At 43.0% G+C, this 24,757-nt stretch overlaps 1 protein-coding gene across 1 annotated transcript in view; it reads right to left on the bottom strand.

Annotated features, from left to right (window-relative positions):
* Window positions 1-24,757, bottom strand: part of PCIF1 (phosphorylated CTD interacting factor 1) — a 797,200-nt gene that overhangs the window by 578,743 nt on the left and 193,700 nt on the right. The window contains exon 4 of the mRNA XM_044090229.1: window positions 10,398-10,541. Coding sequence (XP_043946164.1) covers window positions 10,398-10,541 — 144 coding nt within the window. The remainder of the gene's footprint in view (window positions 1-10,397; window positions 10,542-24,757) is intronic.

The raw sequence follows: 24,757 nt of genomic DNA, 5'->3' as shown, positions 1-24,757 counted from the left end.
GATTCTAGCGCCTGACAGGCAGCTTACTGTGATCTTTTCCTTGTTCAGTCTGGTGAGTGGGACGTCAGTGTGTCTGACTATAGAGTCACCTATAACAAGTGTGTCTGGCATTGTGTTTGGCCTTAAGGGCTGTGACTGTTTAGCACACTGACTTTGAGAACTATGTGTTGCATGTCTTATGTCTTGAGGTGGCAGTTGCTTGGGTGTCTGCTTTGGAGGCCTCTGTAGTTTTGGTAGATTTTTGATCAGTGCCTCCGAGTATGTCTTTGTGTGTTTATGTGTTTGTTTTGCAGTTGTGATAGTTCTACGTGAAACTGGGTTTGTGGTGTGCGTGGTTTCCTTCTCCTCCTGTCTGGTCTTGCCAGTCCTGAGTTGAGAGAGCTCAGCCTCCAGTTTGGCAATATAGTTGCATCTCTTACATGTATTTGTGTTTTGTGGGAGAAGGAGTGGGTTGTCTGTGTACATGAGGCAATTGTAACATTGCCTCAAGATGCCCAGATTCACCAGCTGAACAGGAGAGGACGCTAGCAACTGACCCTTCGACATGCTAGAAAAAGTGAAAAAGTTTGCTGTGTAACTGAGTCAGAAGGGACCTATAGGGAAATGGGTACTCAAGGGGATTCTAGGCTAATGTAGTACTTTGTTTAGTATACAAGTACTTTACCTATATAAAAATGCTTTAGGAGCAAGTGCTGAGCTTTTGAGATAGAGAATAGACTGTTTAGATTGCAGGTAGAGAAGTTCTAAGGGAAAAATTGAAGAGCAGACTTTACGGAGCCAGAAATAGTTTAACCTTGTTTAACCGGCGCTGCCCGATGGTGCTCTATGGGCAACTCCGCGCTAAATCACGCAAAGGCACGCTAAAGCGGGCTTTATAGCAGGGGGTTGAAAAGAGCTAGAATTTGACCCAAAATGGCCAATAGACTACAAGTTTCTGGCTGGAACCACTGCTCTAGGGACAAATAGGCTGCTCAGTGCTCCCCACTCCCACTGGTGAACAAAGAAGCTTCCCTTTATCCAAATAAGGATATGGAATAGCACAGGAACCAAGCCAAAGCCCAGAGATCAGCAAACTCTGAAGACTGGACTATTTTAGTTCAGTAAGGCGGGAAAACAAGATTTTTTTTTTCTTTTTTGCAGAAAACAGAGGAAAAACAGACAGTAAATGCTATAAATGCTTTTAAGCGGCTAGCGTACTTGAGTGTGTTAGCCTACAGGTAAAATTAAGCAACTAACTTTTTAAAAGTGCAAAACAGTTAATCAACACAAAAACAGTTTAAATAGAATGCAGAGCTGTATAAACAGGCTAAAATGCAGTCACTAAGCAGTAAATAATCAAAAAGCCAGAAAAAAAATACTTAAATCAGTTATAGCAAATACAGTTATAACAAATGCTCTGAAATATACTGTATATTTCCAAAATGTTTGAGAAGGACAGTCAGAACACAAGAAGGTTCAGGCGAAATTGAAAAAAAAAAAGTTTTGTTTTACTTTTTGAAAGGGAAAAAGGAGGAACAGAAGGCCTTATCAAATGTTCTCTCTGTATTAAGCAGAATGAGCTAATGACACTAGACTGGGAGGTGTGTCACAGTAGGGGCGGGCAACTGCAAAGCCACCAAGTATAAGAGCAAGACACCAACAGGGAGGAAGGGTGGGACAAAATAGCCTACAGACAGCAAGCACTATAGAGATAAATGAAAGTTTTTAAACAGATAAGGATTTGTGAAAATACTGAATAGACAAAGTGCTTTATATATATTAAATTGTAAAAACAGTAATCTGTAAAAATAATCAAAAAAAATCAAGATACTTATATTTTGTAGCTCAGTTGCAGTCAACAACTTCTCCAGTCTGCACTGTGTGCAAAGACAGAAACTTCTTTTTTTTTTTTTACAAGAACACAAAAGAACCAGCCCCACTAGCCAAGAGATAATTACACAGAGGAAATGTTTCAGTTTACACAATAGCCTACAGACAGCAAGCACTGCAGAGACAAATGAATGTTTTTAAACAGATAAAGATTTGTGAAGATACTGAATAGACAAAGTGCTTTATATATATTAAATTGTAAAAACAGTAATCTGTAAAAATAATCAAAAAAAAATCAAGATACTTATATTTTGTAGCTCAGTTGCTTGGGTTGATTCCCAAAGCTAAGGAAGGGAGGAGGAAGTTAGAGAGCATTAGGGCCAGCTATTATGCTCTGCAAGACTGCAGTGGCAAAACCAGCTCTGGATTTAGAAAAAAAAGGTATGTGGTAATGCTTGGTGAAGGTATGTACAGAGCTCCAGGTAGCAGCTTCTAGGATGTCCCTGGTAAGGACTCCTCTGAGAAAGGCTGTAGAGGTAGATGCAGCCCTGGTGGAATGTGATCTTATCCCCTGTAGGGTAGGTTTTCCATGGTGCTTACAGCAAAAATGAATGCAATGGGCTATCCATTTAGAAATGGTTTGCTTTGAAATTGCCTTCCCCTCTGCCCCTGCAGCAAAGCCAACTAGCAGCTGTTCAGATTTTCTGACAGGCTTAGTCCTATTCAAATAAAATCTAAGTTGTCTGTGCACATCCAAAGACTGCAGTATTCGTTCTACTTTGTTTTGTGGATTTGGGAAAAAGGTATGCAAATGAATGGACTGATTTAGGGCCACACTAGACACCACCTTGGGCATAAAGGAAGGATTGGTCATGAGGGAAACCCTGCCTGCATGGAAGATAATGAAGGGCTCCACTGCCATGAGGGCCTGTAATTCAGACACTCTTCTTGCTGAAGTGATGGCTAGAAGAAAGGCTGTTTTCCAAGAAAGGAATTTCAACTCTGCAATTGCAGCTGGCTCAAATGGAGGGACAGTGAGCTTTTCCAATACAAAGTTAAGGTCCCAGACTGGAGTAGGGGCTCTCCTGGGGGGGGTCTTAAATTTCTGTCCCCTTTGAGGAATTGCTTTAGCAGGGGGTGAGAGAAGAGGGGTGGTTCAGTATTATAATGTGCTGAAATGGCAGAGGCATGAATTTTAAACGACGAGAAGGATAGGCCCTTGTGGAGCATTTCTGTTAAGTACTGAAGAATATGAGGTAAGCTGGGCACCGTTGTGCCCATCCCATGAGTCTGGCTCTGGGAACAGTATCTTTTTCATTTATCAGCATAGGATTTTCTAGTACTAGGCCTCCTTGCTGCCGGAATGACATTGAGCACCTGCTTACTGAGGGATGTTATTGGAGAGCTCAAGGAATTAGCCATGTTGCAAGGTTCAGGGTTTGAAGCTGAGGGTGCAGAATCTGGCCCATCTGCTGGGACAGCAGGGAAGGGGTCTGAGGCAGATGCCATGGTTTCAGCAGTGTCATACTGCGCAAGAGGGGGTACCAGTGCTGGCATGGCCAGTCTGGTGCAATCAGTATTGTCCTTGGCTTGTTCTGTTTGATCTTTAGCAGAACCTTCGAGAGGAGAGGCAGAGGGGGAAAGGCAAACAACAAGAGGCGTTCCCAGGTAAAGGACAGGGCATCCACTTTCCAAGCTTGACTGTGGGAAGTCCTTGTGCAGAATTTGTCCAATTGGTAATTCTGAGGGAAGGCAAACAGGTCTATCTCTGGAGTCCCCCATTTGTTCCTCAAAAGGTTGAACATTTTTGGTTCCAGTTTCCATTCGTATGGGTCCATGAGATTTCTGCTTAGGCCTTCTGCCAGTGAATTTAGGTTGCATGGCAGGAATTGAGCTTGTAGGTGCACTTGGTAGTTCAAGGCTGTGCTCCATAGAGCCATGGCTAGTCTGCAGAGAGGGTACGAGTGGGTTTCCCCCTGCTTGTTTATGTACCACATAACTGTGGTGCTGTCTGTCTTTACCAATAATTGTCCTGGAAGAATGCGGTCTTTGAAGGCTGTCAGGGAATTCTGTACAGCTAACACTTCTTTTTGGTTGATATGCAGGTGCATCTGTCTTGGGTTCCATTTTCCCTGAATATGCACTGCCATGCCAAGAGAGCCCCCCATGCATAATCTGATGCGTTTGTTGTTAGGGATTGGGCGGCAGGGGGTAGAGTGAAAGGTAGCCCTTTGTTGTGGTAGCAGGCCTCTGCCCACCAAAGGAACTCTGTCTTTATACAAGGAATGATAGGAATCATTGATTCCAGGTCCTGAGAATGTTGACACCATAGGCTTTTTAGATACCATTGTAGTTTCCTCAAATGCAGTCTTGCATATGGAATTAGTAGAATGCAAAAGGCCATGAACCCCAGGGCTTGCTGAATTTTCCTTGCAGATAGCTTGGTCTTTGTGGCCAGTAGTTTGAAGTAGGTTGTCAAATAAACTTGTTTCTCTGGAGTGAGGAAAGCCATCTAGGAAGTTGTGTTCAAGCTTTCTCCCAGGAATACAATATGTTGGCAAGGTACTAGGTGACATTTCTTTTAATTTATGGTGTACCCCAGTGAGTTTAGAAGTTTCTTTACGAATGCCAGATGTTTTAATAGCAAGTCCTGGCTTTCTGCCTGAATCAGACAATCGTCCAAGTATGGGTATATCTGAATATTTCTCTGCCTGCAAAATGCAATGGCTGGAGCTAGACACTTTGTGAATACCCTGGGCGCAGTAGATAAGCTAAAGGGAAGTGCAGAGAACTGATAGTGCATGCAGCCTGCCCTGAAGTGTAGGTATTCCCTGCAAGATTCCCTTACTGGAATGTGCAGGTAAGCTTCCTTTAAGTCTAAGGTTGCCAACCAGGCATCTTTGCCCAGCATAAGAAGCAGATGTTGAAGTGTTAACCTTTTGAATTTTGGGATTACCAAAAAGATGTTTAGAATAGAAAGGTCTAGGATAGGATGCCAGGAGCTGTCTTTTCTGGGTACCAGGAAAAGTCTTGAATAAAAACCTTGTCCCCTTTCTTCTGCTGGGACAGGTTGAATATCCCTGATACTTAGAAGAGAGAGAATCTGCTGTTGAGCCTCTGCCCACTGATTTGGGGGTAGGTCTGGCCAACCGTTTGGAAGTGGAATCTGTATCCTTGGGAAACTATATTCAAAACCCATTTGTCCTGGGTAATGAGTTCCCAGTTTTCTGCATGCAGGGCTAGCTTTCCTCCTAAGGCAGCAGGCAGTTGAGCACGGCTTGGAAGGTTTAAAGTTAAGTCATTGTGACAGTTTACCATAGGGGGTTGTCTTACTACTTCCGGCTTTAGAAGTGGGAGCCCCCCATTGCTTAGGCCTGTGAGTACCTTGAGACTGAAGCCTGGGTGGTTTGCTGGTTCTGGGTTTGGACTGAGAAGGCCTGGAAGAGGCAGGAAAGGACCAATTCTTAGAAGGCCAGTGCCTACTAAATCTGGGAAGCTGTACTTGCAAAAAATATTTAACAGTTTGCATAGATTTAGCTTTTTCCTCCATCTTTTTAAGTACTTATTCTGCTTGGTTGCCAAACAGGCAGTCTTGGTTTAAGGGAGCATCCAGTAATTTAGCTTAACATGATCTGGCAAAGCCTGCTCCTTAAGCCAAGCATGCCTTCTAAGTACAGACCCAGTGACAGTAGACCTGCAAGATGCCTCTAATGAATCAAAACCACATTGCCAAGTATGTTTTCCAGCTTGTTCAGCAGAATGCATTAAATCCTGTAATTCTTTATTTTCAGCACAGTCAGGAATCAACATCATTTTCTGTTTAAGCAATCCAATAATATGCTGCTGAAACTTTAACATATGAAACTGGCAGTTTAAGGCCCTAATGGCTAAAGTTGCAGAAGTGTAAACCTTCTTACCCAATCTGTCCAGGGCCCTGGAATCTCTAAAAGAGGGGGTAGGGTTTTTGGCAGTAGTAGCCTTAATGCCTTTGGGTCCCTGTGAAATGGTTTCAGGATCCGCAGTAAGATTCTTAAAGAGGAACTTGTGAGAGTCAGGTACTCTGTAATACCGGTCAGGTTTTCTGCGAGCCGTAGGTAAAGTGTCAGGGGCCAGGCTAGATTCCAATAGGGCATCATCTACAATGTCCAGTACAGGAGGGACAGCTAAAGGCCTGTGTTGAGGTAGGAGTAAGAATTCCTTAAGCCTCTTTTTGGAGTGAGAGTAATCCTGGCTTTCCTAGCGGAAATGCTCCCTAAGAGTATGCAAAGTTTCACCAAAAGAGAAATCCTCTGGAGGGGAAGCAGAGGGAATGGAGTCCTCTGCATCAGAATCCTCACAGCTAGATAAGGGCAACTCTTGGTCAGCAGAAAAAAACAGAAATTTCAGAATCCTGATCAGAAGAATCAGAAGGAAAATCAGTTTTAGGTCTCAGCGGGAGAAGGGTGGCTTCCCCTCATTAGAATAATAAGGTCTTCAGCCATTCTTATCATTTGTTTTTTAGGCATAGGGGCCTGACCATGTGGCCTGGGGGTTGGTTTTCTAGTCGTGGATCAAGATTTAGGCCTTGAAGAAGAAGATGGCATCGGTTTAATATGCAAGTCAGTAGGCCTGAATACACCCTCAGAAGCCGATGCCTGCACAGTGACTCTAGACCCATCCAAGGTAGAGACATCCGAAGGTTCCACAGTCGAAGAAGCATCTCGCGGCACACCGGACTCTGAATGGGTCTCAGTAGAGGCCTACGAATCTGAAGTAGCGGGTATCAGGGGCTGCAAAAGCGCCTCACTGAGTACCAGCCAACTGGTGACTAGCTTAACGGAAGCGTTGTCGGCAGCTTTGGACCTATGCAGCCTGTCTCTGTCTTTATATTTCAGTTTTTTCGGAATGTCGGTAGTCGGGTGGCTTACCGAAGCCATTTCTGGATAACTGAACTGAGTACCAAAATATTTAGATGCGAAAATGAACCGACGATGAATAGTTCGAGGTTTGAATAAGGCACAAAACCAACAGCGAGGGACGTCGTGGTCAGGGCCTAAGCAAGGAATCCAGTACGAATGAAAATCTTTCCACAAGAAATACAATTGTTAACTTTTACTGACATTGGTTTACAGCAAGAAAAAGTTTCCCCAATGGGGTACTTAGCTTTGTTGAAGACTTCGGTTCTGAAACTCGAAAATGAAAATTTCAGGAGTCGGCCGACTAGCACTTGCAAACTGCTTCTGCTTCAGGCACCGCACGGCAAGAAAGGCTGATGTAATGGCGTCAGCTGCATGCTTTATATCCCTGACTACCTGACATCATGGAAGATGAGACAGCAACCGACGCAGGCCACAAGACTTTGATAATCAAGCCAACTGAGGGCTACCTGCAAGCAGATAACCCAAATGTGATGACTGCAACAGTGAAACACGAAGAACATCTCTTGGCTCTGTACTGGTGTTAGATTTGATTTGGCTTAGCTGATGGTTACTGCCAGTGGCTGACAAATTTGGAGCAAATAGTCCCTGGATTGTTGAAGGAGATGCATGGAGGGGGCGGTGAAGAGCCAGTCATCAAAATATGGAAACAATGAATCCTTTGAATCTCAAGTGAGCTACACCACTGCCATACATTTGGTGAACATCCTGGGGGTTGTGATGAGTCCAAAGGGCAGGGCTCTGAATTGGTAGTGACTGGCTCCTGGCTAAAAGCACAAGTGTCTAATGGAGCACCTGTCGATTTTGATGTAATAGCATGCATCCTGAAGATCTACATAACACATCCAGTCATCCTTGCAAAGAAATGGCAGAATAGACTATACAGTGTCCATTCAAAACTTTGACTTTTTCATGTACTGATTCAGTTTGCTTAGATACAAAATTCGTCTCAGGTCCCCTGTTTTTTTGGGCACTACAAAGAAGCATGAGTAAGTTCCAAATCCTATTTAGTCTGGTGGGACCTCTTGGATGACTGTTTTGTCTAGCAGCTTTTAAATTTCTTGTGCTGCTGTCTTCCTCTGACTGGGTAGAGCATTGGGAAGCTTCTTACTTTTGTAAATAGGGGCTGTAAAAATTGTATGGAATAGCCTCTGGATATTATTTTTAGAACCCAGAAATTTTCTGTTATAGTTGCCCAGGCATCTGGGCGCAAGGACAATCGTCCCCCGACTGCCTCCACAGGTGGGCAGTCGGGTAGCACTTCATGAGCATTGAAAAGGTCTGTCCAGAAAGGAATCATGGATTGCGGGCCTCCTCTGCCTCTGGGGCAATGTCTACCATGGGTACTACCTCCTCTGCCTCTAGAGGAGTTGTCCCTATGTGGATCTTGGAAAGGTCCCAGAGATTTGTGAAACCGCATTTTCTTACCCCCCTCACAGATTTCTAGAAAAAGTTCATTGAGGGGTAGAAAATTTGATTCCCACAGCAGACAGGGTCTTATTCGCTGCAGGTAAATGTTTCTTTTACCGATCAGCCAAATAAAGATGTACCATCAAGGGGAGCACTGATGAAAGATGTCTTTGAAAGGCTCTACATAGTCACACAATTGCATCCATGCATGTCTCCTTATGGCAATGCCTGAACTGTCCGCCTGTGAGATGCCTTCAGCTGTGTGAGAGATCAACCTCATGGAAGTGATGCAAATTGACAAAAGAGTGGCCAGCTGAGAGGGTGATCTTTTGAAATCTTCTGCAGACTTGGACTCGGTCAGCGAATCTGACAGCTCCTTAGTCAAATTTCTCTGTAGTCTTGTGAAATGTGCCAGGTAGTTGAGAGACCTCAAGGTGAAAATTGCTGAGGCAAAGAATCACTTTCTGAATTTGTCCAGTGCCCCAGACATTTTGTTTGGTGGATGGACAGACAAGCTCTGTTCTGCTAGGTCTTTTTTAGTGGCTGCCGCCACCACCATATCATCTACTGAGACTTCTTTGCTCCAGTGGGTTCTACCCTTAGGGGTGCTAAGAATATGTAAGGTTGTCTTGGAATGGGCTCAATGGTATCTGGCTCCTTCCACTGGTCAGATACAACTGCTGGGGACAAGTCTCTTTTTCTTTTGGAAGGGGTAGGCTGGCTTCCACTAATAAGCATGATAAGGTCTTCTGCCATTTTAAGCATTTGAGATTGAGACATGGAAGCAGGTGCATGCACTTGGGTCGTTGTTTTTTTAGGCGTAGTTCATACCCTGGGCCTTAAAAACTTGGTAGTTTTAGAAAGAACTGAAGACGTGAAAGAAGTCATCGGTTTGTGTCGTGTATCAGTAGTGCGAAGAACTTCCTCGGAAGCCGGTGCCTGCTCAGCGGCTCCCGACCCATCCAAGGTAGAGACATCTGCAGGATCTTGAGTCAAAGAAGAGTCTCGCGGCATACCAGACTCCAAATAGGTCTCGGCAGTGGCCTGGGAATCCACAAAAGCTAGTATCTGGGGCTGCAAAAGCACTTCACTGAGGACCGGAGAACTGACAACTAGCTTAACGGAAGCATCGTCGGCAGTTTTGGACCTGTGCTGTCTATATATCTGTCTTTATCCTTATGTTTTTTTGGAAGATCGGTAGTGACATGGCTTACCGAAGCCATATTGGAATACAGAGACCGAATGAAAAAATATTTATCTACAATAAGGGCCTGACGACATATAGTTCTGGCGTTGAACAAAGCACAAAAGCGACAGCGAGGTACGGCATGGTCTGGGCCTAAATAGGTGAAGCAGTAAGACTGGAAGTCTCGGTGTGGCATTTGCTTTCCACAGGCGAGACAATTGTTAACTTTTTCTGACATCGATTAGAGCAAGAAAAAGGATCTCCAACAGGGTATTTAGCTTTAGAAGACTTCAACTTCAATTTGGAAACAAAACTCAGGTAGTGGCCAACCGGCACTCGTGCGAACTGCTTCGGGCTCCTCGGCAAGAAAGACTGATGTAATGGCATCGGCTGCCTGATTTTATACCACTGACGACTTGACATCAGTCCTGGATCGACAGCAACCGACGCAGAAATACTAAGCCTCTGGTATTCTGACCAACTGAGGGCTACCCCCTGGCAGGATAACCCAAGTGTGATGACTGCAACAGTGAAATATGAAGACCATCGTGCTGCTGCTGCTTCTACTACTGTTACAGCTAGTGTGGTCTCTGAAGGAAGGGCTGAGACATGTACTACTGCTGCTACTATTAGTAATACTACTTCTAATACTACTACTACAGCTAGTGTGGCCTCTGAAGGAAGAGCTGAGACAGAAAGCATACTCTGAATAGAAGGATTGACAATGAGGACTACCCAGAAAGCATAACCTGGATGAGAGGGCAAAAACAGGACTCTCTAGTACACAAACAGTTAAGTGCATGTTATCTGTGACTGGAATGAAACAGAAGCACATTTTGGCTGATAAGGGAAGCAAACAACTTGGGACTACCACAGACAATAAGAAGAGTGCTTAAAGCAGCCAAGATGTGAAACACTTGCTGGCAACATTGAAAAAAGATATGAACATGTCACTCATGTTAAGATATAATTAAAATAAAAATGTAAAAATGAAGAATTAAACCTGAATAGAATGCGTAGTGACTAAAATTAAATAAAGACAAATGAAAGGGTAAACAAGAAAATAGAGTACTTACCTTTGCTTTCTTTAAAGAGACAGGAGATGGTGGGACTTCTTCAGAGTGACGTCGTTTTTGTGGTTTATTATCCACTGGAGCAGGCTCAACCACAGGAGCTCCATCTGATGGCATTGGAGCAGCATTCAACCCAAGTGGATCTGACTGGAAAATAAAGAACAGCACATAGTCATCACACAGCATCTCTGCTAAATCTAGATTATATAATTATTGCAGCCAGTACTTTTTAAAATACATTACTTCAATAGTTTCCTTGCATCAATCTGTTTTTACTCCAGGGATATCAGTAAATGCAGAAAATTAAAATCATTAAGTCACCTGGATTACAATAACATCTATTCTTCACCTTTAGGTAATCCCATAACAGTTAATTAGGCAATAAAAACATCTGATTTAATATAGCATTCTTATACTGTTTGTAGTATGCTGTATTTTTAATTTCCAGATTCAGTACTTATTTTGACAGCAACGCATACTTGTCAATTAATGGATTAACTTCAAAATATATTCCCAAACCAGAGGTGTTACTCAGTGATGCTTTTTTCCCTTCTTAATTTTTTTTTGCCACAGAACCAAATTTCTTTTACATTACAAACTACCCTCTTATTAAGCGATTAGCTATAAAAAACTACTACCTAGACATTACAATTTCTGTAGACAATTTACTGTTAGTATTTTCAAACTGAAACGTTTCTTCTTCAGTTTTTTTTTTTTCATTTCATGGCACAAATCTACTTTCAAGGGACCAAATAAATACAAACAAAATAAAGATTATAACAAATAAAAAAACATTCTGTAAAAGAATGAGCAACACAGATTTTAACTAAGTGCTTTTGCTCCCAAAACATTCAAGACTCCATTACAACAAAAATTAAAATTTTAAGGAAGTTTAAATAAGATGTGGCAATGTTAATTTAATCTGAAATCACCAATTAGTTTCAAAACATCATTAAAAACATATATAGTGAAGTAGTAAAAACAAACAAATAAATAATTAAAATAAACTAAATATTAATACATAAAATACTTTTATTACTGAAAATCTGCTTGCTTACCACTAACATAACAGAGCAAATGAAAAAAAAAACTGTTGTCAGGCTATAATACAAATATGAACGTAAATAAAATAAAACGGTGTGACACTACTGTACAAGTAATAAAAATAAGATAAAATATGCAAATGTATTTTAGCATCAGTTCAGAGGTAGCAACTTCAGATCACATTTTTATTTAATTCCTCCCTCCAGCTGATCCACCACCTCCTCTCTTCATTGACCAGGTCTACTGGACCTGCCTTAACTTCCCTTGGGCTCAACCCGGCTCACATCAGGGACTGGTGAAGAGATAAAGGATGCTGCTGCAGCATCATACAGCTGCTGGTGAGTTGCTGAGTATATCCTAACTCCTACCACCCAGTAGAAGCATTGCATGCTCCGAGATGGTTTGCTTCAGGGGGTGCATGCAAACTTGCCCTCATGTACAACCTCCCGAACCCCTGGTCTAATACCTGTAGCACAGAGCTCACCAGACTTGTAATGATACTACTGCAGTAAGCCTAGGGTGCTTCACTTCCCCCAGGATGGATGAGCTGGCAATGATCACTTATTCCCATCTTCCCCTGCCCAATTCCATTATCATCCATGCGGATGGTTGAACACGGGTCATTTAGGGTGCAGTAAAGGCTTTATCAGTCTGTGCTACTGGGAGCAGCTTGATGCTTACACATTCTTTAAGACTAGAGGATGATACGCATTGCACAGAAATTGCCAGTGCAGTTTTCTATCAATCAAGCTATCAAAATCCCTCCCACCACAATCCAATCTGACTTGATCAATCACACAGAAAAAATGAATAACAATTGCTGGGCATGTGGTGCAATGCTTAAATAAAGTGTTACTGCTCTTACTTGATATAGCCTACACATGCTTATAAATATGCTATGACAGTTTAATAGTAGCTTTCCCTGCATAAAGTCTTCACAGCTGAGGCATTTGCTATATGTGCCACTACCCTAGTGTTACAAATGCAGTATTCTTTAATGCTGTAAGCTCTGCAAAGTGTGTCTCGGATTATGATATGGACCCACTATCTACATACCTACAGTAGGAGAACACACAAACAGTTCCTTATACTTATGAGTAGCATTCACTGACTTATGGGCAGATGTCTTCACCAAAGGTACCTCAAAGCCCTCCCTCTACTTGTTCACAAATCTCAGACTAGTAACATTTACATTAGTGGTCTCATTGTTAAAAAGCAGAATCATTTTTCAACTGTTGGAAAAAGTTATGTCTTACCATAACATTCCATCTGTGTTATCGATCTTTACTTATCCCTGAATGTGGGTTCGGTTCCAAATCACAGAACTGACTCGGCTATTACTCCAGCTCGCATCTTCCAAAATCTCTCGAATGTAGCTCTACCCAGAATACTCCTCTCAAGATTACCTCTCAGATAGAGTTTGCATAAGATAGTGACAGACAGGAAATAACAGACCACAGAGCATATTTGTAGTCATAAAGGAATAATCCAGTCTGTTGGTATAGATCCATTCCACCAAGAAGCCCGAAAGGCAAGGGGAAGGATAGTGGGGATGTCAAGGATAAGTGAAGATCGACAACACAGATGGAACGTTATGGTAAGACATAACTTCTTTATCTGATGTTGTCAATCTTCACTTAATCCTTGACTGTGGGACAGAGTCCCCAGCTACCAAAATCTTGAGAGGTCTCATGGAAGAATATTCCTGAGCACCATCGAAGCAAAGGATGACCATCCCCTAGAGACCAGATCCAGCTTGTAATGAGTAATAAAGGTATGCAGGGATGCCCACGTTGCTGTTACATATATTATCTACAGAAACTCTAGCCTGGAAGACTGCATAAGTGGCTAATGCTCTCATAGAATGTGCCTTTACATGTCCTGGCAGTTGCACTTTCCTTTTGTTATAAATGAAGGTTATGCAGTCCTTGAACCATCTAGCTAGAGTAGCCTTAGAAACTGGTTAGCGCAGAGTAGCAGAAGAGAATGAAACAAACAGCTGATCAGATTTTCTGAATTCCTTACTTCTGTGCAGGTAAAAAATTAATTGTCTGTGAACATGTAACAAACGCAAACAATATTCTCTTTTGTTCGAGAATGTGGGAAAAAATACAGGAAGGTGTATAGTCTGACTGATATTAGTGTCAGATACTACTTTTGGTAAAAGAGATGGATTTGTTCTCAAAGATACTCTGTCCTTATGAAAGATTACATAAGGAGGCTTGCAAGATAAGGCCTGTAACTCAGATATTCTCCTAGCAGAAGAAATAGCAACCAAAAAGGAGGTTTTCCAGGATATGTACTTCAAGTCGCAATATGCAGACAGTTCAAATGGGGAATTAATTAAAGATTGCAGCACCAGATTCAAGTCTCAAGGTGCAGATGGATCCTTATATGGAGGTCTCAGTAACAGGGTTCCTTTCAGAAAGGCTTTACACAGTTTGTGCGACATTAGAGCCGTTTCATTTAGACTATTATGAAAATGTGAAATTGCATCTAGATGAACCCGTATAGTTGAGGAGGATGCCCCTGCATCGAAAGGCGATGCTAAAAATTCCAAGACCTTATGAACTGGTGCCAAATATGAGTCGAGATTACTGTCTGAAGCCCATTTCGAAAATTTTTGCCACTTGCTGCTGTATAAACATTTAGTCGAAAGTTTATGGGAGGCTAAAACAATTAGCTGAACTGGGGAAGTAAGGCAAGAATGCCATCATTGGAACTGGAGAAGCCATGCAGTGAGCTTGATATTCTGAAGATTCAGGTGAATAGGTCCCTCGGAATGGGACAATAGTTCTGGAGCTGGGTCCAGAGTCCACAGTTCTTGAATTAGGTGAGGCCACAGAAAGGGAAACCATATCTGTAGAGGCCAGAAAGCAGCAAAGAAAATGATCTTCTTCTTCGACCTGTTGGCTTTCTCTAGAAACTGGAATATGAATTGAATTGGGGGAAAGGCATACAGGAGACTAGGGGTTCAGTCGTGGAGAAGAGCAGCTCTCCCAGCTTCACAGATGGAAGTGCAGACATTTTCTGGAGCATTTGTCTATTTTTATGTGATAATACACATCCTGAAGATCTATTGAGCACATCCATCTGAAATTTGGTACTTTGAACCGACCTGCTCAAAGCACTGAGATCCAAAAAGTACAGTTGTGTACACTTACCACAAATGTAGATGTGCAGTCATCACATTTGGGTTATCTGCTTGCAGTAGCCCTCAGTCGGCCTGATTATCAAAGTCTTGGGTCCTGCGTCGACTGCGGTCTCATCTTCCGTGACATCAGGCAGTCAGGGGTATAAAGCATGCAGCCGATGCCATTACATCAGTTTTTCTTGCCCAGATGTCAGGTGCCCCCCCCCAATGGGAAGCAATTAAATATATATATATATATATATATATATATATATATATATATATATATATATATATATATATATATATATGTATTTATATATATATATACAAATATATATATATATTTATATATTATTAAATATATATATATATATATATATATATCCAAGGTTATGCCTCCAACAAAAAAGCAAATACACCAAAAAGCTTTTAAGTATAGTAAAGGAGAGTAGAGGTATAGCCAAAAGAAGTCCGGGGGCCGGAGAGAGGGTAACCAGGACTGCAAAGTGAATACACTTGAGCATCTATATTTATGGTAAGTGTACACAACTGTACTATGTTCTTCATGTTTCACTGTTGCAGTCATCACATTTGGGTAGATTCCCAAAGCTAAGGACGGGAGGAGGAATTTAGATAGAATTAGGTCCAGCTATAAGGCCTATCAAGACTGCAGTGGCAAAGCCAACTCTGGATTTAGAGAAAATTGGCAAATGGTAATGCTTGGTGAAAGTATGTACAGATCTCCAGGTAGCACCTTCTAGGATGTTTCTGGTAGGGACACCTCAGAGAAAGGCTTTAGAAGTAGATGCAGCCCTGGTTGAATGGGGTCTTATCCCCTGAGGGATAGGTTTTCCATGGTGCTTATAGCAGAAATTAATGCAATGACCTATCCATTTAAAAATGGTTTGCTTTTGAAACAGCCTTCCACTCTGCCCCTGCAGCAAATGCCACCAGCAGTTGTTCAGATGTCCTTTGAGGTTTAGTCCTGCCCAAGTAAAATCTAAGCTGTCTGTGCACATCTAAGGAGTGCAGTATCCGTTCCCCTTTGTTCTGTGGATTACAAAAGAAGGTTGGCAAATGAATGGATTGATTAACAGCCACACTGGATACCACCTTGGGCATGAAAGAGGAATTGGTCCTGTGGGACACCCTGTCCGCATGAAAGATTATGAAAGGCTCCACTGCCATAAGGGCCTGTAATTCAGATACCCTTCTTGCTGAAGTGATTGCTAAAAGGAAAGCTGTTTTCTAAGAAAGGAAACTACTGCAATTGTTTGTTTGAATCTTAATTTTTGTATAATAACTTACTGTAACCTAGATTATTTGGAGCTTTTCTCCCCAGGACTCCATTGAAAACGGGTTCATTTTGGCCCAATGGACTATCCTGGTAAACCAACTGCAAATAAATAAATAAATAAACTTGCAGCTGGCTCAAAAGGAGGAAGAGTGAGCTTTTCCAATACAAAGTTAAGGTCCCAGGCGGGAGTTGGGGCTCTTCTGGGTGGTCTTACATTTTTGGCCCCTCTGAGGAACTGCTTGATCAGTGGGTGAGAAAAGAGGGGTGGCTCTGTGTTGTAATGAGCTGAAATGTCTGAGGCGTGAATTTTGATGGAAGAAAAGGAAAGGCCCTTGTGAAGCATCTCAGTTAAGTATTGAAGAATCGGAGGTAAATTGGGAGCTGCTGTGGCCATCCCTTAAGTTTGGTTCCCGACACAGAATCTTTTCCATTTTTCAGCATAAGATTTTCTCGTACTAGGCCTCCTTGCCTCCAAAATGACATCAAACAGTTGTTTACTGAGGGATGGTAATGGAGAGCTTAGGTGATTAGCCAGGCTGCCAGGTTCAGGGTTTGAAGCTGGGGGTGCAGAATCTGTTTCTCCTGCTGTGACAGCAGGGTAGGGGTCTGAGACAGGTGCCATGGGGCTAGCAGTGACACACTGCGCAAGAGGGGGTACCAGTGCTGGTGTGGCCAGTCTGGTGCAATCAGTATCATCCTTGGTTTGTCCTGTTTGATCTTTAGTAGTACCTTGGAGAGGAGAAGCAGAGGAGGAAAGGCATAAACTGATAGATTTTTCCAGCTGAAGGAAAGGGCATCCACTTTCCACGCTTGTTTGTGGGGAGTCCTTGTGCAGAGTTTGTCCAATTGGTAGTTCTGCGGGAGGCAAACAGGTCTATATCTGGGCTCCCCCATTTGTTTATCAACATGTTGAAAGTCTTTGGTTCCAGTTTCCACTTGTGTGGGTCCATGAGATTTCTGCTTAGTTCGTCTGCCAGTGTATTTAGTTTTCCTGGCAGGAATTGAGCCTGTAGATGCACTTGGTTGCTCAAGGCTGTAGTCCACAGAGCCATGGCTGGTCTGCAGACGGGGTAAGAATGGGTACTCTCCTGCTTGTTTATGTACCACATAACAGTGGTGTTGTCCGTCTTTAGCATTAATTGTCCTGGAAGAATGTGGTCCTTGAAGGCTGTTAGACCATTCTGTACTGCTAACTTTTCTTTTTTATTGACATGCAGGTGCATTTGACTTGGGTTCCATTTGCCCTGAATGCACTTCCCTGCCAGGTGAGCCCACCATGCATAGTCTGATGCGTCTGTTGTTAGGGTTTGGGCAGCAGGGGTAGAGTGAATGGTAGTCCCTTGTTTTGGTGGCAGGCCTCTGCCCACCAAAGGAATTCTAACCTTAGGCAAGGTATGATATGAATCATTGCTTCTAGATCCTGAGAATGTTACACCATAGGCTTTTTAGATACCATTGTAGTTTCCTCATATGCAGTCTTGCATATGGAATTAGTAGAATGCAGGAGGCCATGAACCCCAAAGCTTGCAGTATTTGCCTTGCAGATAGTAGGGTTTTTGTGGCCACTAGTTTGAAGTAAGTTGTCAAATAAATTTGTTTCTCTGGTGTGAGGTAAGCCATCTGGGAAGTTGTGTTCAAGCTTGCTCCCAGGTATGTAATTTGTTGACAGGGTACCATTTCTGATTTTTTACGTTTATGGTGTACCCCAGACAAGTTAGCACCTTTTGCACAAATGCCAGGTGATTCAAAAGTATGCCCTGGCTTTCTGCCTGAATTAGACAATCGTCCAGGTATGGGTATATTTGAATATTTCTTTGCCTGCAAAATGCAATGACTGGAACTAGGCACTTTGTGAATACCGTGGGTGCAGTAGATAAGCCAAAGGGCAGTGCAGAGAACTGATAGTGCATGTAGCCTGCTTTGAAGCATAGGTATCTTCTGCAAGATTCCCCGATTGGGATGTGCAGGTAGGCTTCTTTTAAATCCAGTGTTGCCAACCAGACATCTTTGCCTAGCATAGGAAGTAACTGGTGAAGAGTTAGCATCTTGAATTTTGGAATCACCAAAAAGGTGTTTAAGATAGAAAGGTCCAGGACAGGACACCATGAGTCGTCTTTTCTGGGTACCAGGAAAGGCTTGGAGTACAAACCTTGTCCCTTTTCCTCTCCTGGCACAGTTTGAATAGCCTTTATGCTTAAGAGAGAGAGAGTACTTGCTATTGAGCCTCTGTCTACTGATTTAGGGGTAGATCTGGCCAACCGTTTGGGGTTGGTAACGTGTGGAAGTGAAATCTGTATCCTTGGGAAACTATATTAAAACCCATTTGTCCTGGGTAATGAGTTCCCAGTTTTTTGCCTGCAGAGCAATCTTTCCCCCTAAAGGAGAAGTCAGTTGAGAAGTGCTTGGAAGTTTTAAGGTTAAGTCATTGAGACAGTTTACCATAGGGGGGAGTCTTACTACTCCCTGATTTGGAAGTGGGAGCCCCCCACTGCTTAGTCCTGTGCGTAACCTGGGACTGAAGCCTGGGTGTTCTGCTGGTTCTGGGTTTGGACTGAAAAGGCCTGGAAGAGGCATGAAAGGACCAATTCTTAGAGGGCCAATGCCTACTAAATCTTGGAGGCTGTACTTGTAGGAAATCTTTAACAGTTTGCATAGATTTAGCTTTTTCCTCCATCTTTTTAACAACTTCTTCTGCTTTGTTGCCAAACAGGCGGTCCTGATTTAAAGGAGCATCCAGCAATTTAGCTTTAACATGATCTGGCAAAGACTGCTCCTTAAGCCAAGCATGCCTTCTAAGTACAGACCCAGTGACAGCAGCCCTGCAAGATGCCTCTAGTGAATCAAAACTACATTGCAAAGTATGTTTTCCAACTTGTTCAGCAGAATGCATTAAATCCTGTAAATCCTTAAATTTCAGCACAGTCAGGAATCAACATCGTTTTCTGTTTAAGCAATCCAATAATATGTTGCTGATACTTTAACATATGAAACTGGCAATTTAAGGCCCTAATGGCTAAGGTTGTAGAAGTGTATACCTTCTTACTCCATCTATCCAGCACCCTGGATTCTCTATTAGAGGGGGTAGGATTTTTGGCAATAGTAGGCTTAATGCCCTTGGGTCCCTGTGAAATGGTCTCAGGATCCGCAGTAGGATTTTTAAAAAAGAACTTGTGAGAGTCAGGAACCCTGTAATATCTATCAAGTTTTCTGAGACCAGGAGTTAAAGAGTCAGGGGCCAAGCTATATTCCAAAAATCATCATCAACAATGTCTAGTACAGGAGGGATAGCTAAAGGCCTATGCTGGGGCAGGAGTAAGAAATCCCTAAGCCTCTTTTTAGAATGAGAGTACTCCTGGCCTTTCCAACGAAAATGCTCCCTAAGAGTATGCAAGGTTTCACCGAAAGAGAAATCCTCTGGGGGGGGGGGGGCAGAGGGAATAGAGTCCTCTGCATCAGAATCCTCATAGGTAGATAAGGGTACATCCTGGTCATCAGAGGAAACAGAAATTTCAGAATCCTGGTCAGAAGTATCATAAGCCAATTCAGTCCTAGGTTTCTTAGAGAGGGAAGGTTGGCTTCCCCTGATTAAAGTAATAAGGTCTTCAGCCATTCTTACCATTTGTTTTTTTAGGCATAGAGGCCTGACCATGCGGTCTGGTCGTCTGTTTTCTAGGCATGGTTCAAGATTTAGGCCTTGAAGAAGAAGATGGCATCAGTTTAATATGCAAGTCAGTAGGCCTGAATACACCCTCAGAAGCCGGTGCCTGCACAGCAGCTCCGGACCTATCCAAGGCAGAGACATCTGCAGGTTCCACAGTTGAGTCATCTCGCGGCATACAAGACTCTGAATGGGTCTCAGTAGAGGCCTGTGAATCTGAAGTAGCGGGTATCAGAGGCTGCAAAAGCACCTCACTGAGTACCGGCGAACTGGCAACTGGCTTAGGAGAAGTGCCGTCGGCAGCTTTGTATCTTGGCGGCCTGTCTCTGTCGTTATCTTTGCGTTTTTTTTCGAAATGTCGGTAGTCGGATGGCTAACCGAAGGCATATCTGGGTAATTTAACGGAGTACCAAAATATTTAGAAGCGTAAATATATCGATGATGAATAGTTCATTGCTTAAATAAAGCACAAAACCGATTGCGAGGTATGTCGTTGTCAGGGCCTAGGCAAGGAATACAATACGAATGAAAACTTTATGAGGTATTTGCTTTCCAGAAGAAATACAATTATTGACTTTTACTTGACATTGGTTTAGAGCAAGAAAAAGTTTTCCCAACGGGGTACTTATCTTTAGATGAAGACTTCTGTTCTGAAACTCAAAAATGAAAATTTCCAGAGTCGGCCGACCGGCACTTGCGAACTGCTTCTGCTTCGGGCACCGCACGGCAAGAAAGACTGATACAATGACGTCGGCTGCATGCTTTATGCCCCTGACTACTTGACGTCATGGAAGTTGAGACAGCAACCGACACAGGACCCAAGTCTTTGACAATCAGGCCGACTGAGGGCTACTGCAAGCAGATAACCCAAATGTGATGACTGCAACAGTGAAATATGAAGAACATCTGGTCTCCAGTCCCCTGTTTTCTTTGGCACTAAAAAGAATCTTGAGTAGACTCTGGATCCTATCTGGTCTGGTTCGACTGTTCAGATGCTCTTTTGTCGAGCAGTTTTTCAATTTTTTTTACTGCTACATCCCTGTGACTGGGTCGAACATCCAGGATTCTCTTGAGTTTCTTGGGTTGGTTGGAGAAGGGACTATGATAACCACTGGTTATGATCCTCTGCACCCAACTGTCCACTGTTATGGTTAGCCAGGAAAGTAAGTGCAGGGAGAGTCATCCCCCAACTGCCTCCAGAGGATGGCAATCAGGCCTCCCTTCAGGAGCACCAATAGGAATTTCCAGAGTAAGAATCCCTGGAACCCTGATTTTGTGGGCCACCACTGCCTCTGATGCGGCATCTTTCATTATAACTCCCTCTCTGCCCCTGCAGGAGTCGCTGCCATGCAAGTCATTGGGGAGTGGAAAAGTGTACCCCCACAGCAGAACGTGTCTTTCCACCTTTCTCACATCTAGCAAAGGTGTCTTTAACTTTGGGTCCAAAAACGGATGTTAGTCAAAGACTTAAATGGCTCCGCAAAGTCACACAAGTGCATCCAGGTATGTCGTCTCATAGCTATGCCTGAACCCGATGCCCTGGTCGTCCCTTCAGCTGAGTGTGTGATGAGCCTCATGGACAAATTAGAAATTGAATCAAGGGTCACCAGCTGGGAAGCTACTTTTGCTTGAACTCCTTCAGCTACGGTTCTTATCAAAGTACCTGATAGCTCCTTTATCAGATCTCTTTGAAGCCTGGCGTAGTGTGCCATAAAATTCAAGGACCTAAGCGCGACGGTCAATAAAGCATATATGTGCTTCCCAAATCTATCCATTATCCTAGACTCCTTGTTAGGAGGATGGATAGTAGGACTTTCTATCATTAAGTTCCATTTTGGTGGCTGCCGCAACCACCATGGCATCCACTGCCACTCCTTTAGTCCAATGGTGGTGATCCATGGGAGATGATAATATATGGTCTGTCCTCTTAGGGACTGGCTTGATGGAGATGGGAATCTTCCAAGCCTGCTAAGCAATCAGCTTAATGAGATCATCAGCGGGTGGAGGAATCTAAGAAGTAGATTGTTGGGCATGGAAAGCCTCTAGGTATGCTGACTCCTCTAAGGAAGGTTGTTGGGAAGTCAAGCCACCCCTCTGTTTAAGGATCTCTAAATGTCACCAAAGGAGACGTTTTCTGGGGGTGACCTTGAAGAACCTTCCCTTTCATCAAAGTCAGTATCTTCTGTGAAAGCCTCCTCAGGGGAGTCCAAGTGCTTCGTCTTGCATCTTTTTTTTCTGGGGTACCTCCTTGGTGGGACTGGACGAGGAAGTGTCTGAAGAGGACATAACCAGCACAGTTGAATCCTGAGGTTCCTGTGCCTGCTGTCCAAAGTCAGAGGCTGGAGGTAGCTCTGGGCGAGGGGAAGAAAATACAATTGTGTACACTTACCATAAATGTAGATGTTCGAGTGTATTCACTGTTGCAGTCATTACATTTGGGTAATCTGCTGGCAGGTTGCCCTCAGTCGGCCTGATTAACAAAGTCTTGGGTCCTGTGTCGTTTGCTGTCCCTTCTTCCATGACGTCAGGTCGTCAGGGATATAAAACATGCAGCCAACGCCATTACATCAGTTTTTCTTGCTCCAGATGTCAGGTGGCCCCCAAATGGGGAGCAATATATATATATATATATATATATATATATATATATATATATATATATATATATAAAATTTAAAACACAAAACATATATACCTCCAAACAAAAGCAAATACACCAAAAAGGCTTTTAAGCATATTAAAAGAAATTAGAGGTATAGTAAGAGCAAAACAGGGGGCTGGAGGGTGGGTAACCAGGACTGCAACAGTGAATACACTCAAACATCTACATTTAAGGTAAGTGTACACAACTGTACTATGTTCTTAGTGTTTCACTGTTGCAGTCATTACATTTGGGTACATTTCCAAAGCTATGGTTGGGAGGATGGATTTATACAGCATTAGGACCAGCTATAAGGCCCTGCAGGACAGCAGTGGCAAAGCCAGCTCTGGATTTAGAGAAGATAGGTAAATGGTAATGTTTGGTGAACGTATGAACTGAGCTCCAGGTAGCAGCTTCTAAAATGTCTTTGGTAGGAACGCCTCTGAGAAAGGCTGTAGAAGTAAATGCAGACCTGGTGGAATGAGATCTGATCCCCTGGGGGATAGTTTTACCATGGTGCATATAGCAGAAACAAATACAATGGCTTATCCATTTGGAAATAGTCTGCTTTGAAATGGCCTTTCCCTCTGCCCTTGTGGCAAATACCACCACTAGTTGTTCAGATTTTCTTAGAGATTTTGTTATGTTTAAGTAAAATCTAAGTTGTCTGTGTACATCCAATGAATGCAGAATCCGCTCCCCCTTGTTCTGTGGATTGGGAAAGAAAGTTGGCAACTGAATGGTCTGATTAAGAGCCACATTGGATACCACCTTAGGCATGAAGGATGAATTGGTCCTGAGAGACACCATGTCTGCATGAAAAATAATGAAAGGCTCCACTGCCATAAGAGCCTGTAATTCAGAAATCCTACTAGCTGAAGTGACTGCTAAAAGGAAAGCTGTTTTCCAAAAGAGAAATTTTAGGTCTGCAGTAGCAGCTGGCTCAAAAGGAGGGAGAGTGAATTTTCCCAATACACAATTGAGGTCCCAGGCAGGGGTTGGAGCTCTCCTGGGAGGTCTTAAGTTTCTGGCCCCTCTAAGATACTGCTTTAGCAGAGGATGCGAAAAGAGGGGAAGTTCTGTGTTGTAATGAGCTGAAATGGCAGAGGCATGGATTTTTATGGAAGAAAAGGACAAGCCCTTGTGAAGCATCTCAGTTAAGTATTGTAAAATCTGAGGAATATTAGGCACGGCTGTGCTTAATCCTTGTGCTTGGTTCCATGCACAGAATCTTTTCCATTTGTCAACATAAGATTTTCTAGTACTAGGCCTTCTCGCCTCCAAAATGACATTCATCACAGGTTTGCTGAGGGATGCTAAGGGTGAATTTAGGTGATTAGCCACGCTGCAAGATTCAAAGTGTGGAGCTGAGTGTGCAGAATTTGGTTGTTCTGCTGAGAGGCGGGTGCCACGGAGGAAGGTGTGACACACTGCGCAGGAGTGGGTACCAGTGTTGGCGAGGCTAGTCTGGAGCAATCAGAATCATTTTTGGTTTGTCCTGTCTGACTTTTAATAGAACTTTGGAGAGCAGAGGCAGAGGGAGAAAAGCATAGATTGATAGGTTTTTCCAGCTGAATGATAGAGCATCCACTTTCCAAGCTTTTTTGTGATGAGTTCTTGTGCAGAATTTGTCCAACTGATAGTTCTGGGGTGAGGCAAAAAGATCTATGTCTGGACTCCCCCATTTGCGAGTCAACATGTTAAAAATCTGTGGTTCCAATTTCCATTTGTGGGGGTCCATGAGATTTCTGCTTAGTTCGTCTGCCAGAGTATTTAGCTTTCCTGGCAGGAATTGAGCTTGTAGTTGTATTTGGTATGTCTAGGCCATGTTCCACAATGCCATGGCTAGTCTGCAAAGGGGTAGGAGTGTGTACCCCCTGCTTGTTTATGTACCACATAACTATGGTGTTGTCTGTCTTTATCAGTAATTGTCCTGGATTAAGGTAGTCCTTGAAGGCTGTCAGTGCATTCTGTACAGCTAGCATCTCTTTCTGATTGATATAAAGGTGCATTTGATTTGGGCTCCATTTGCTCTGAATGCACTTCCCTGCCAGATGAGTCCCGCAAGCATAGTCTGATGCGTCTGTAGTTAGGGTTTGGGCGGCAGGGGGTGGAGTGTTTTGGTGGCAGGCCTCTGCCCAACATAGGAACTCTAGTTGCAGGCAAGGTATGATAGGAATCATTGTTTCCAGGTTGTGACAATGTTGATTCCATAAACTTTTTAAGTACCACTGAAGTTTCCTCATATGCAATCTTGCATATGGAATTAGAAGAATGCAGGAGGCAATGAATCCCAAGGCCTGCAGAATTTGTCTTGCAGATAGCAGGGTTTCTGAGGCCACCTGTTTGAAGTAAATTACCAAATGAATTTGCTTTTTTGGCGTAAGGTAAGCCATCTGGGCAGCTGTATTCAAGCTTGCACCCAGGAATGCAATTTTTTGAGACGGTACCAGTAGTGATTTTTTTTGTTTATGATGTACCCTAGACAAGTTAGAACCCTTTTTTACAAACGCCAGATGCTGTAGAAGAATGTCCTTGTTTTCTGCCTAAATTAGACAATTGTCCAGGTATGAATATATTTGAATAT

Source organism: Protopterus annectens, chromosome 12.part0 (assembly GCF_019279795.1).
Source record: "Protopterus annectens isolate FY-2018-M chromosome 12.part0, PAN1.0, whole genome shotgun sequence".
Lineage (NCBI taxonomy): Eukaryota > Metazoa > Chordata > Ceratodontiformes > Protopteridae > Protopterus > Protopterus annectens.
The sequence above is the reverse complement of the archived record's forward strand: the minus strand, read 5'-3'. Positions and strand labels throughout refer to the sequence as shown.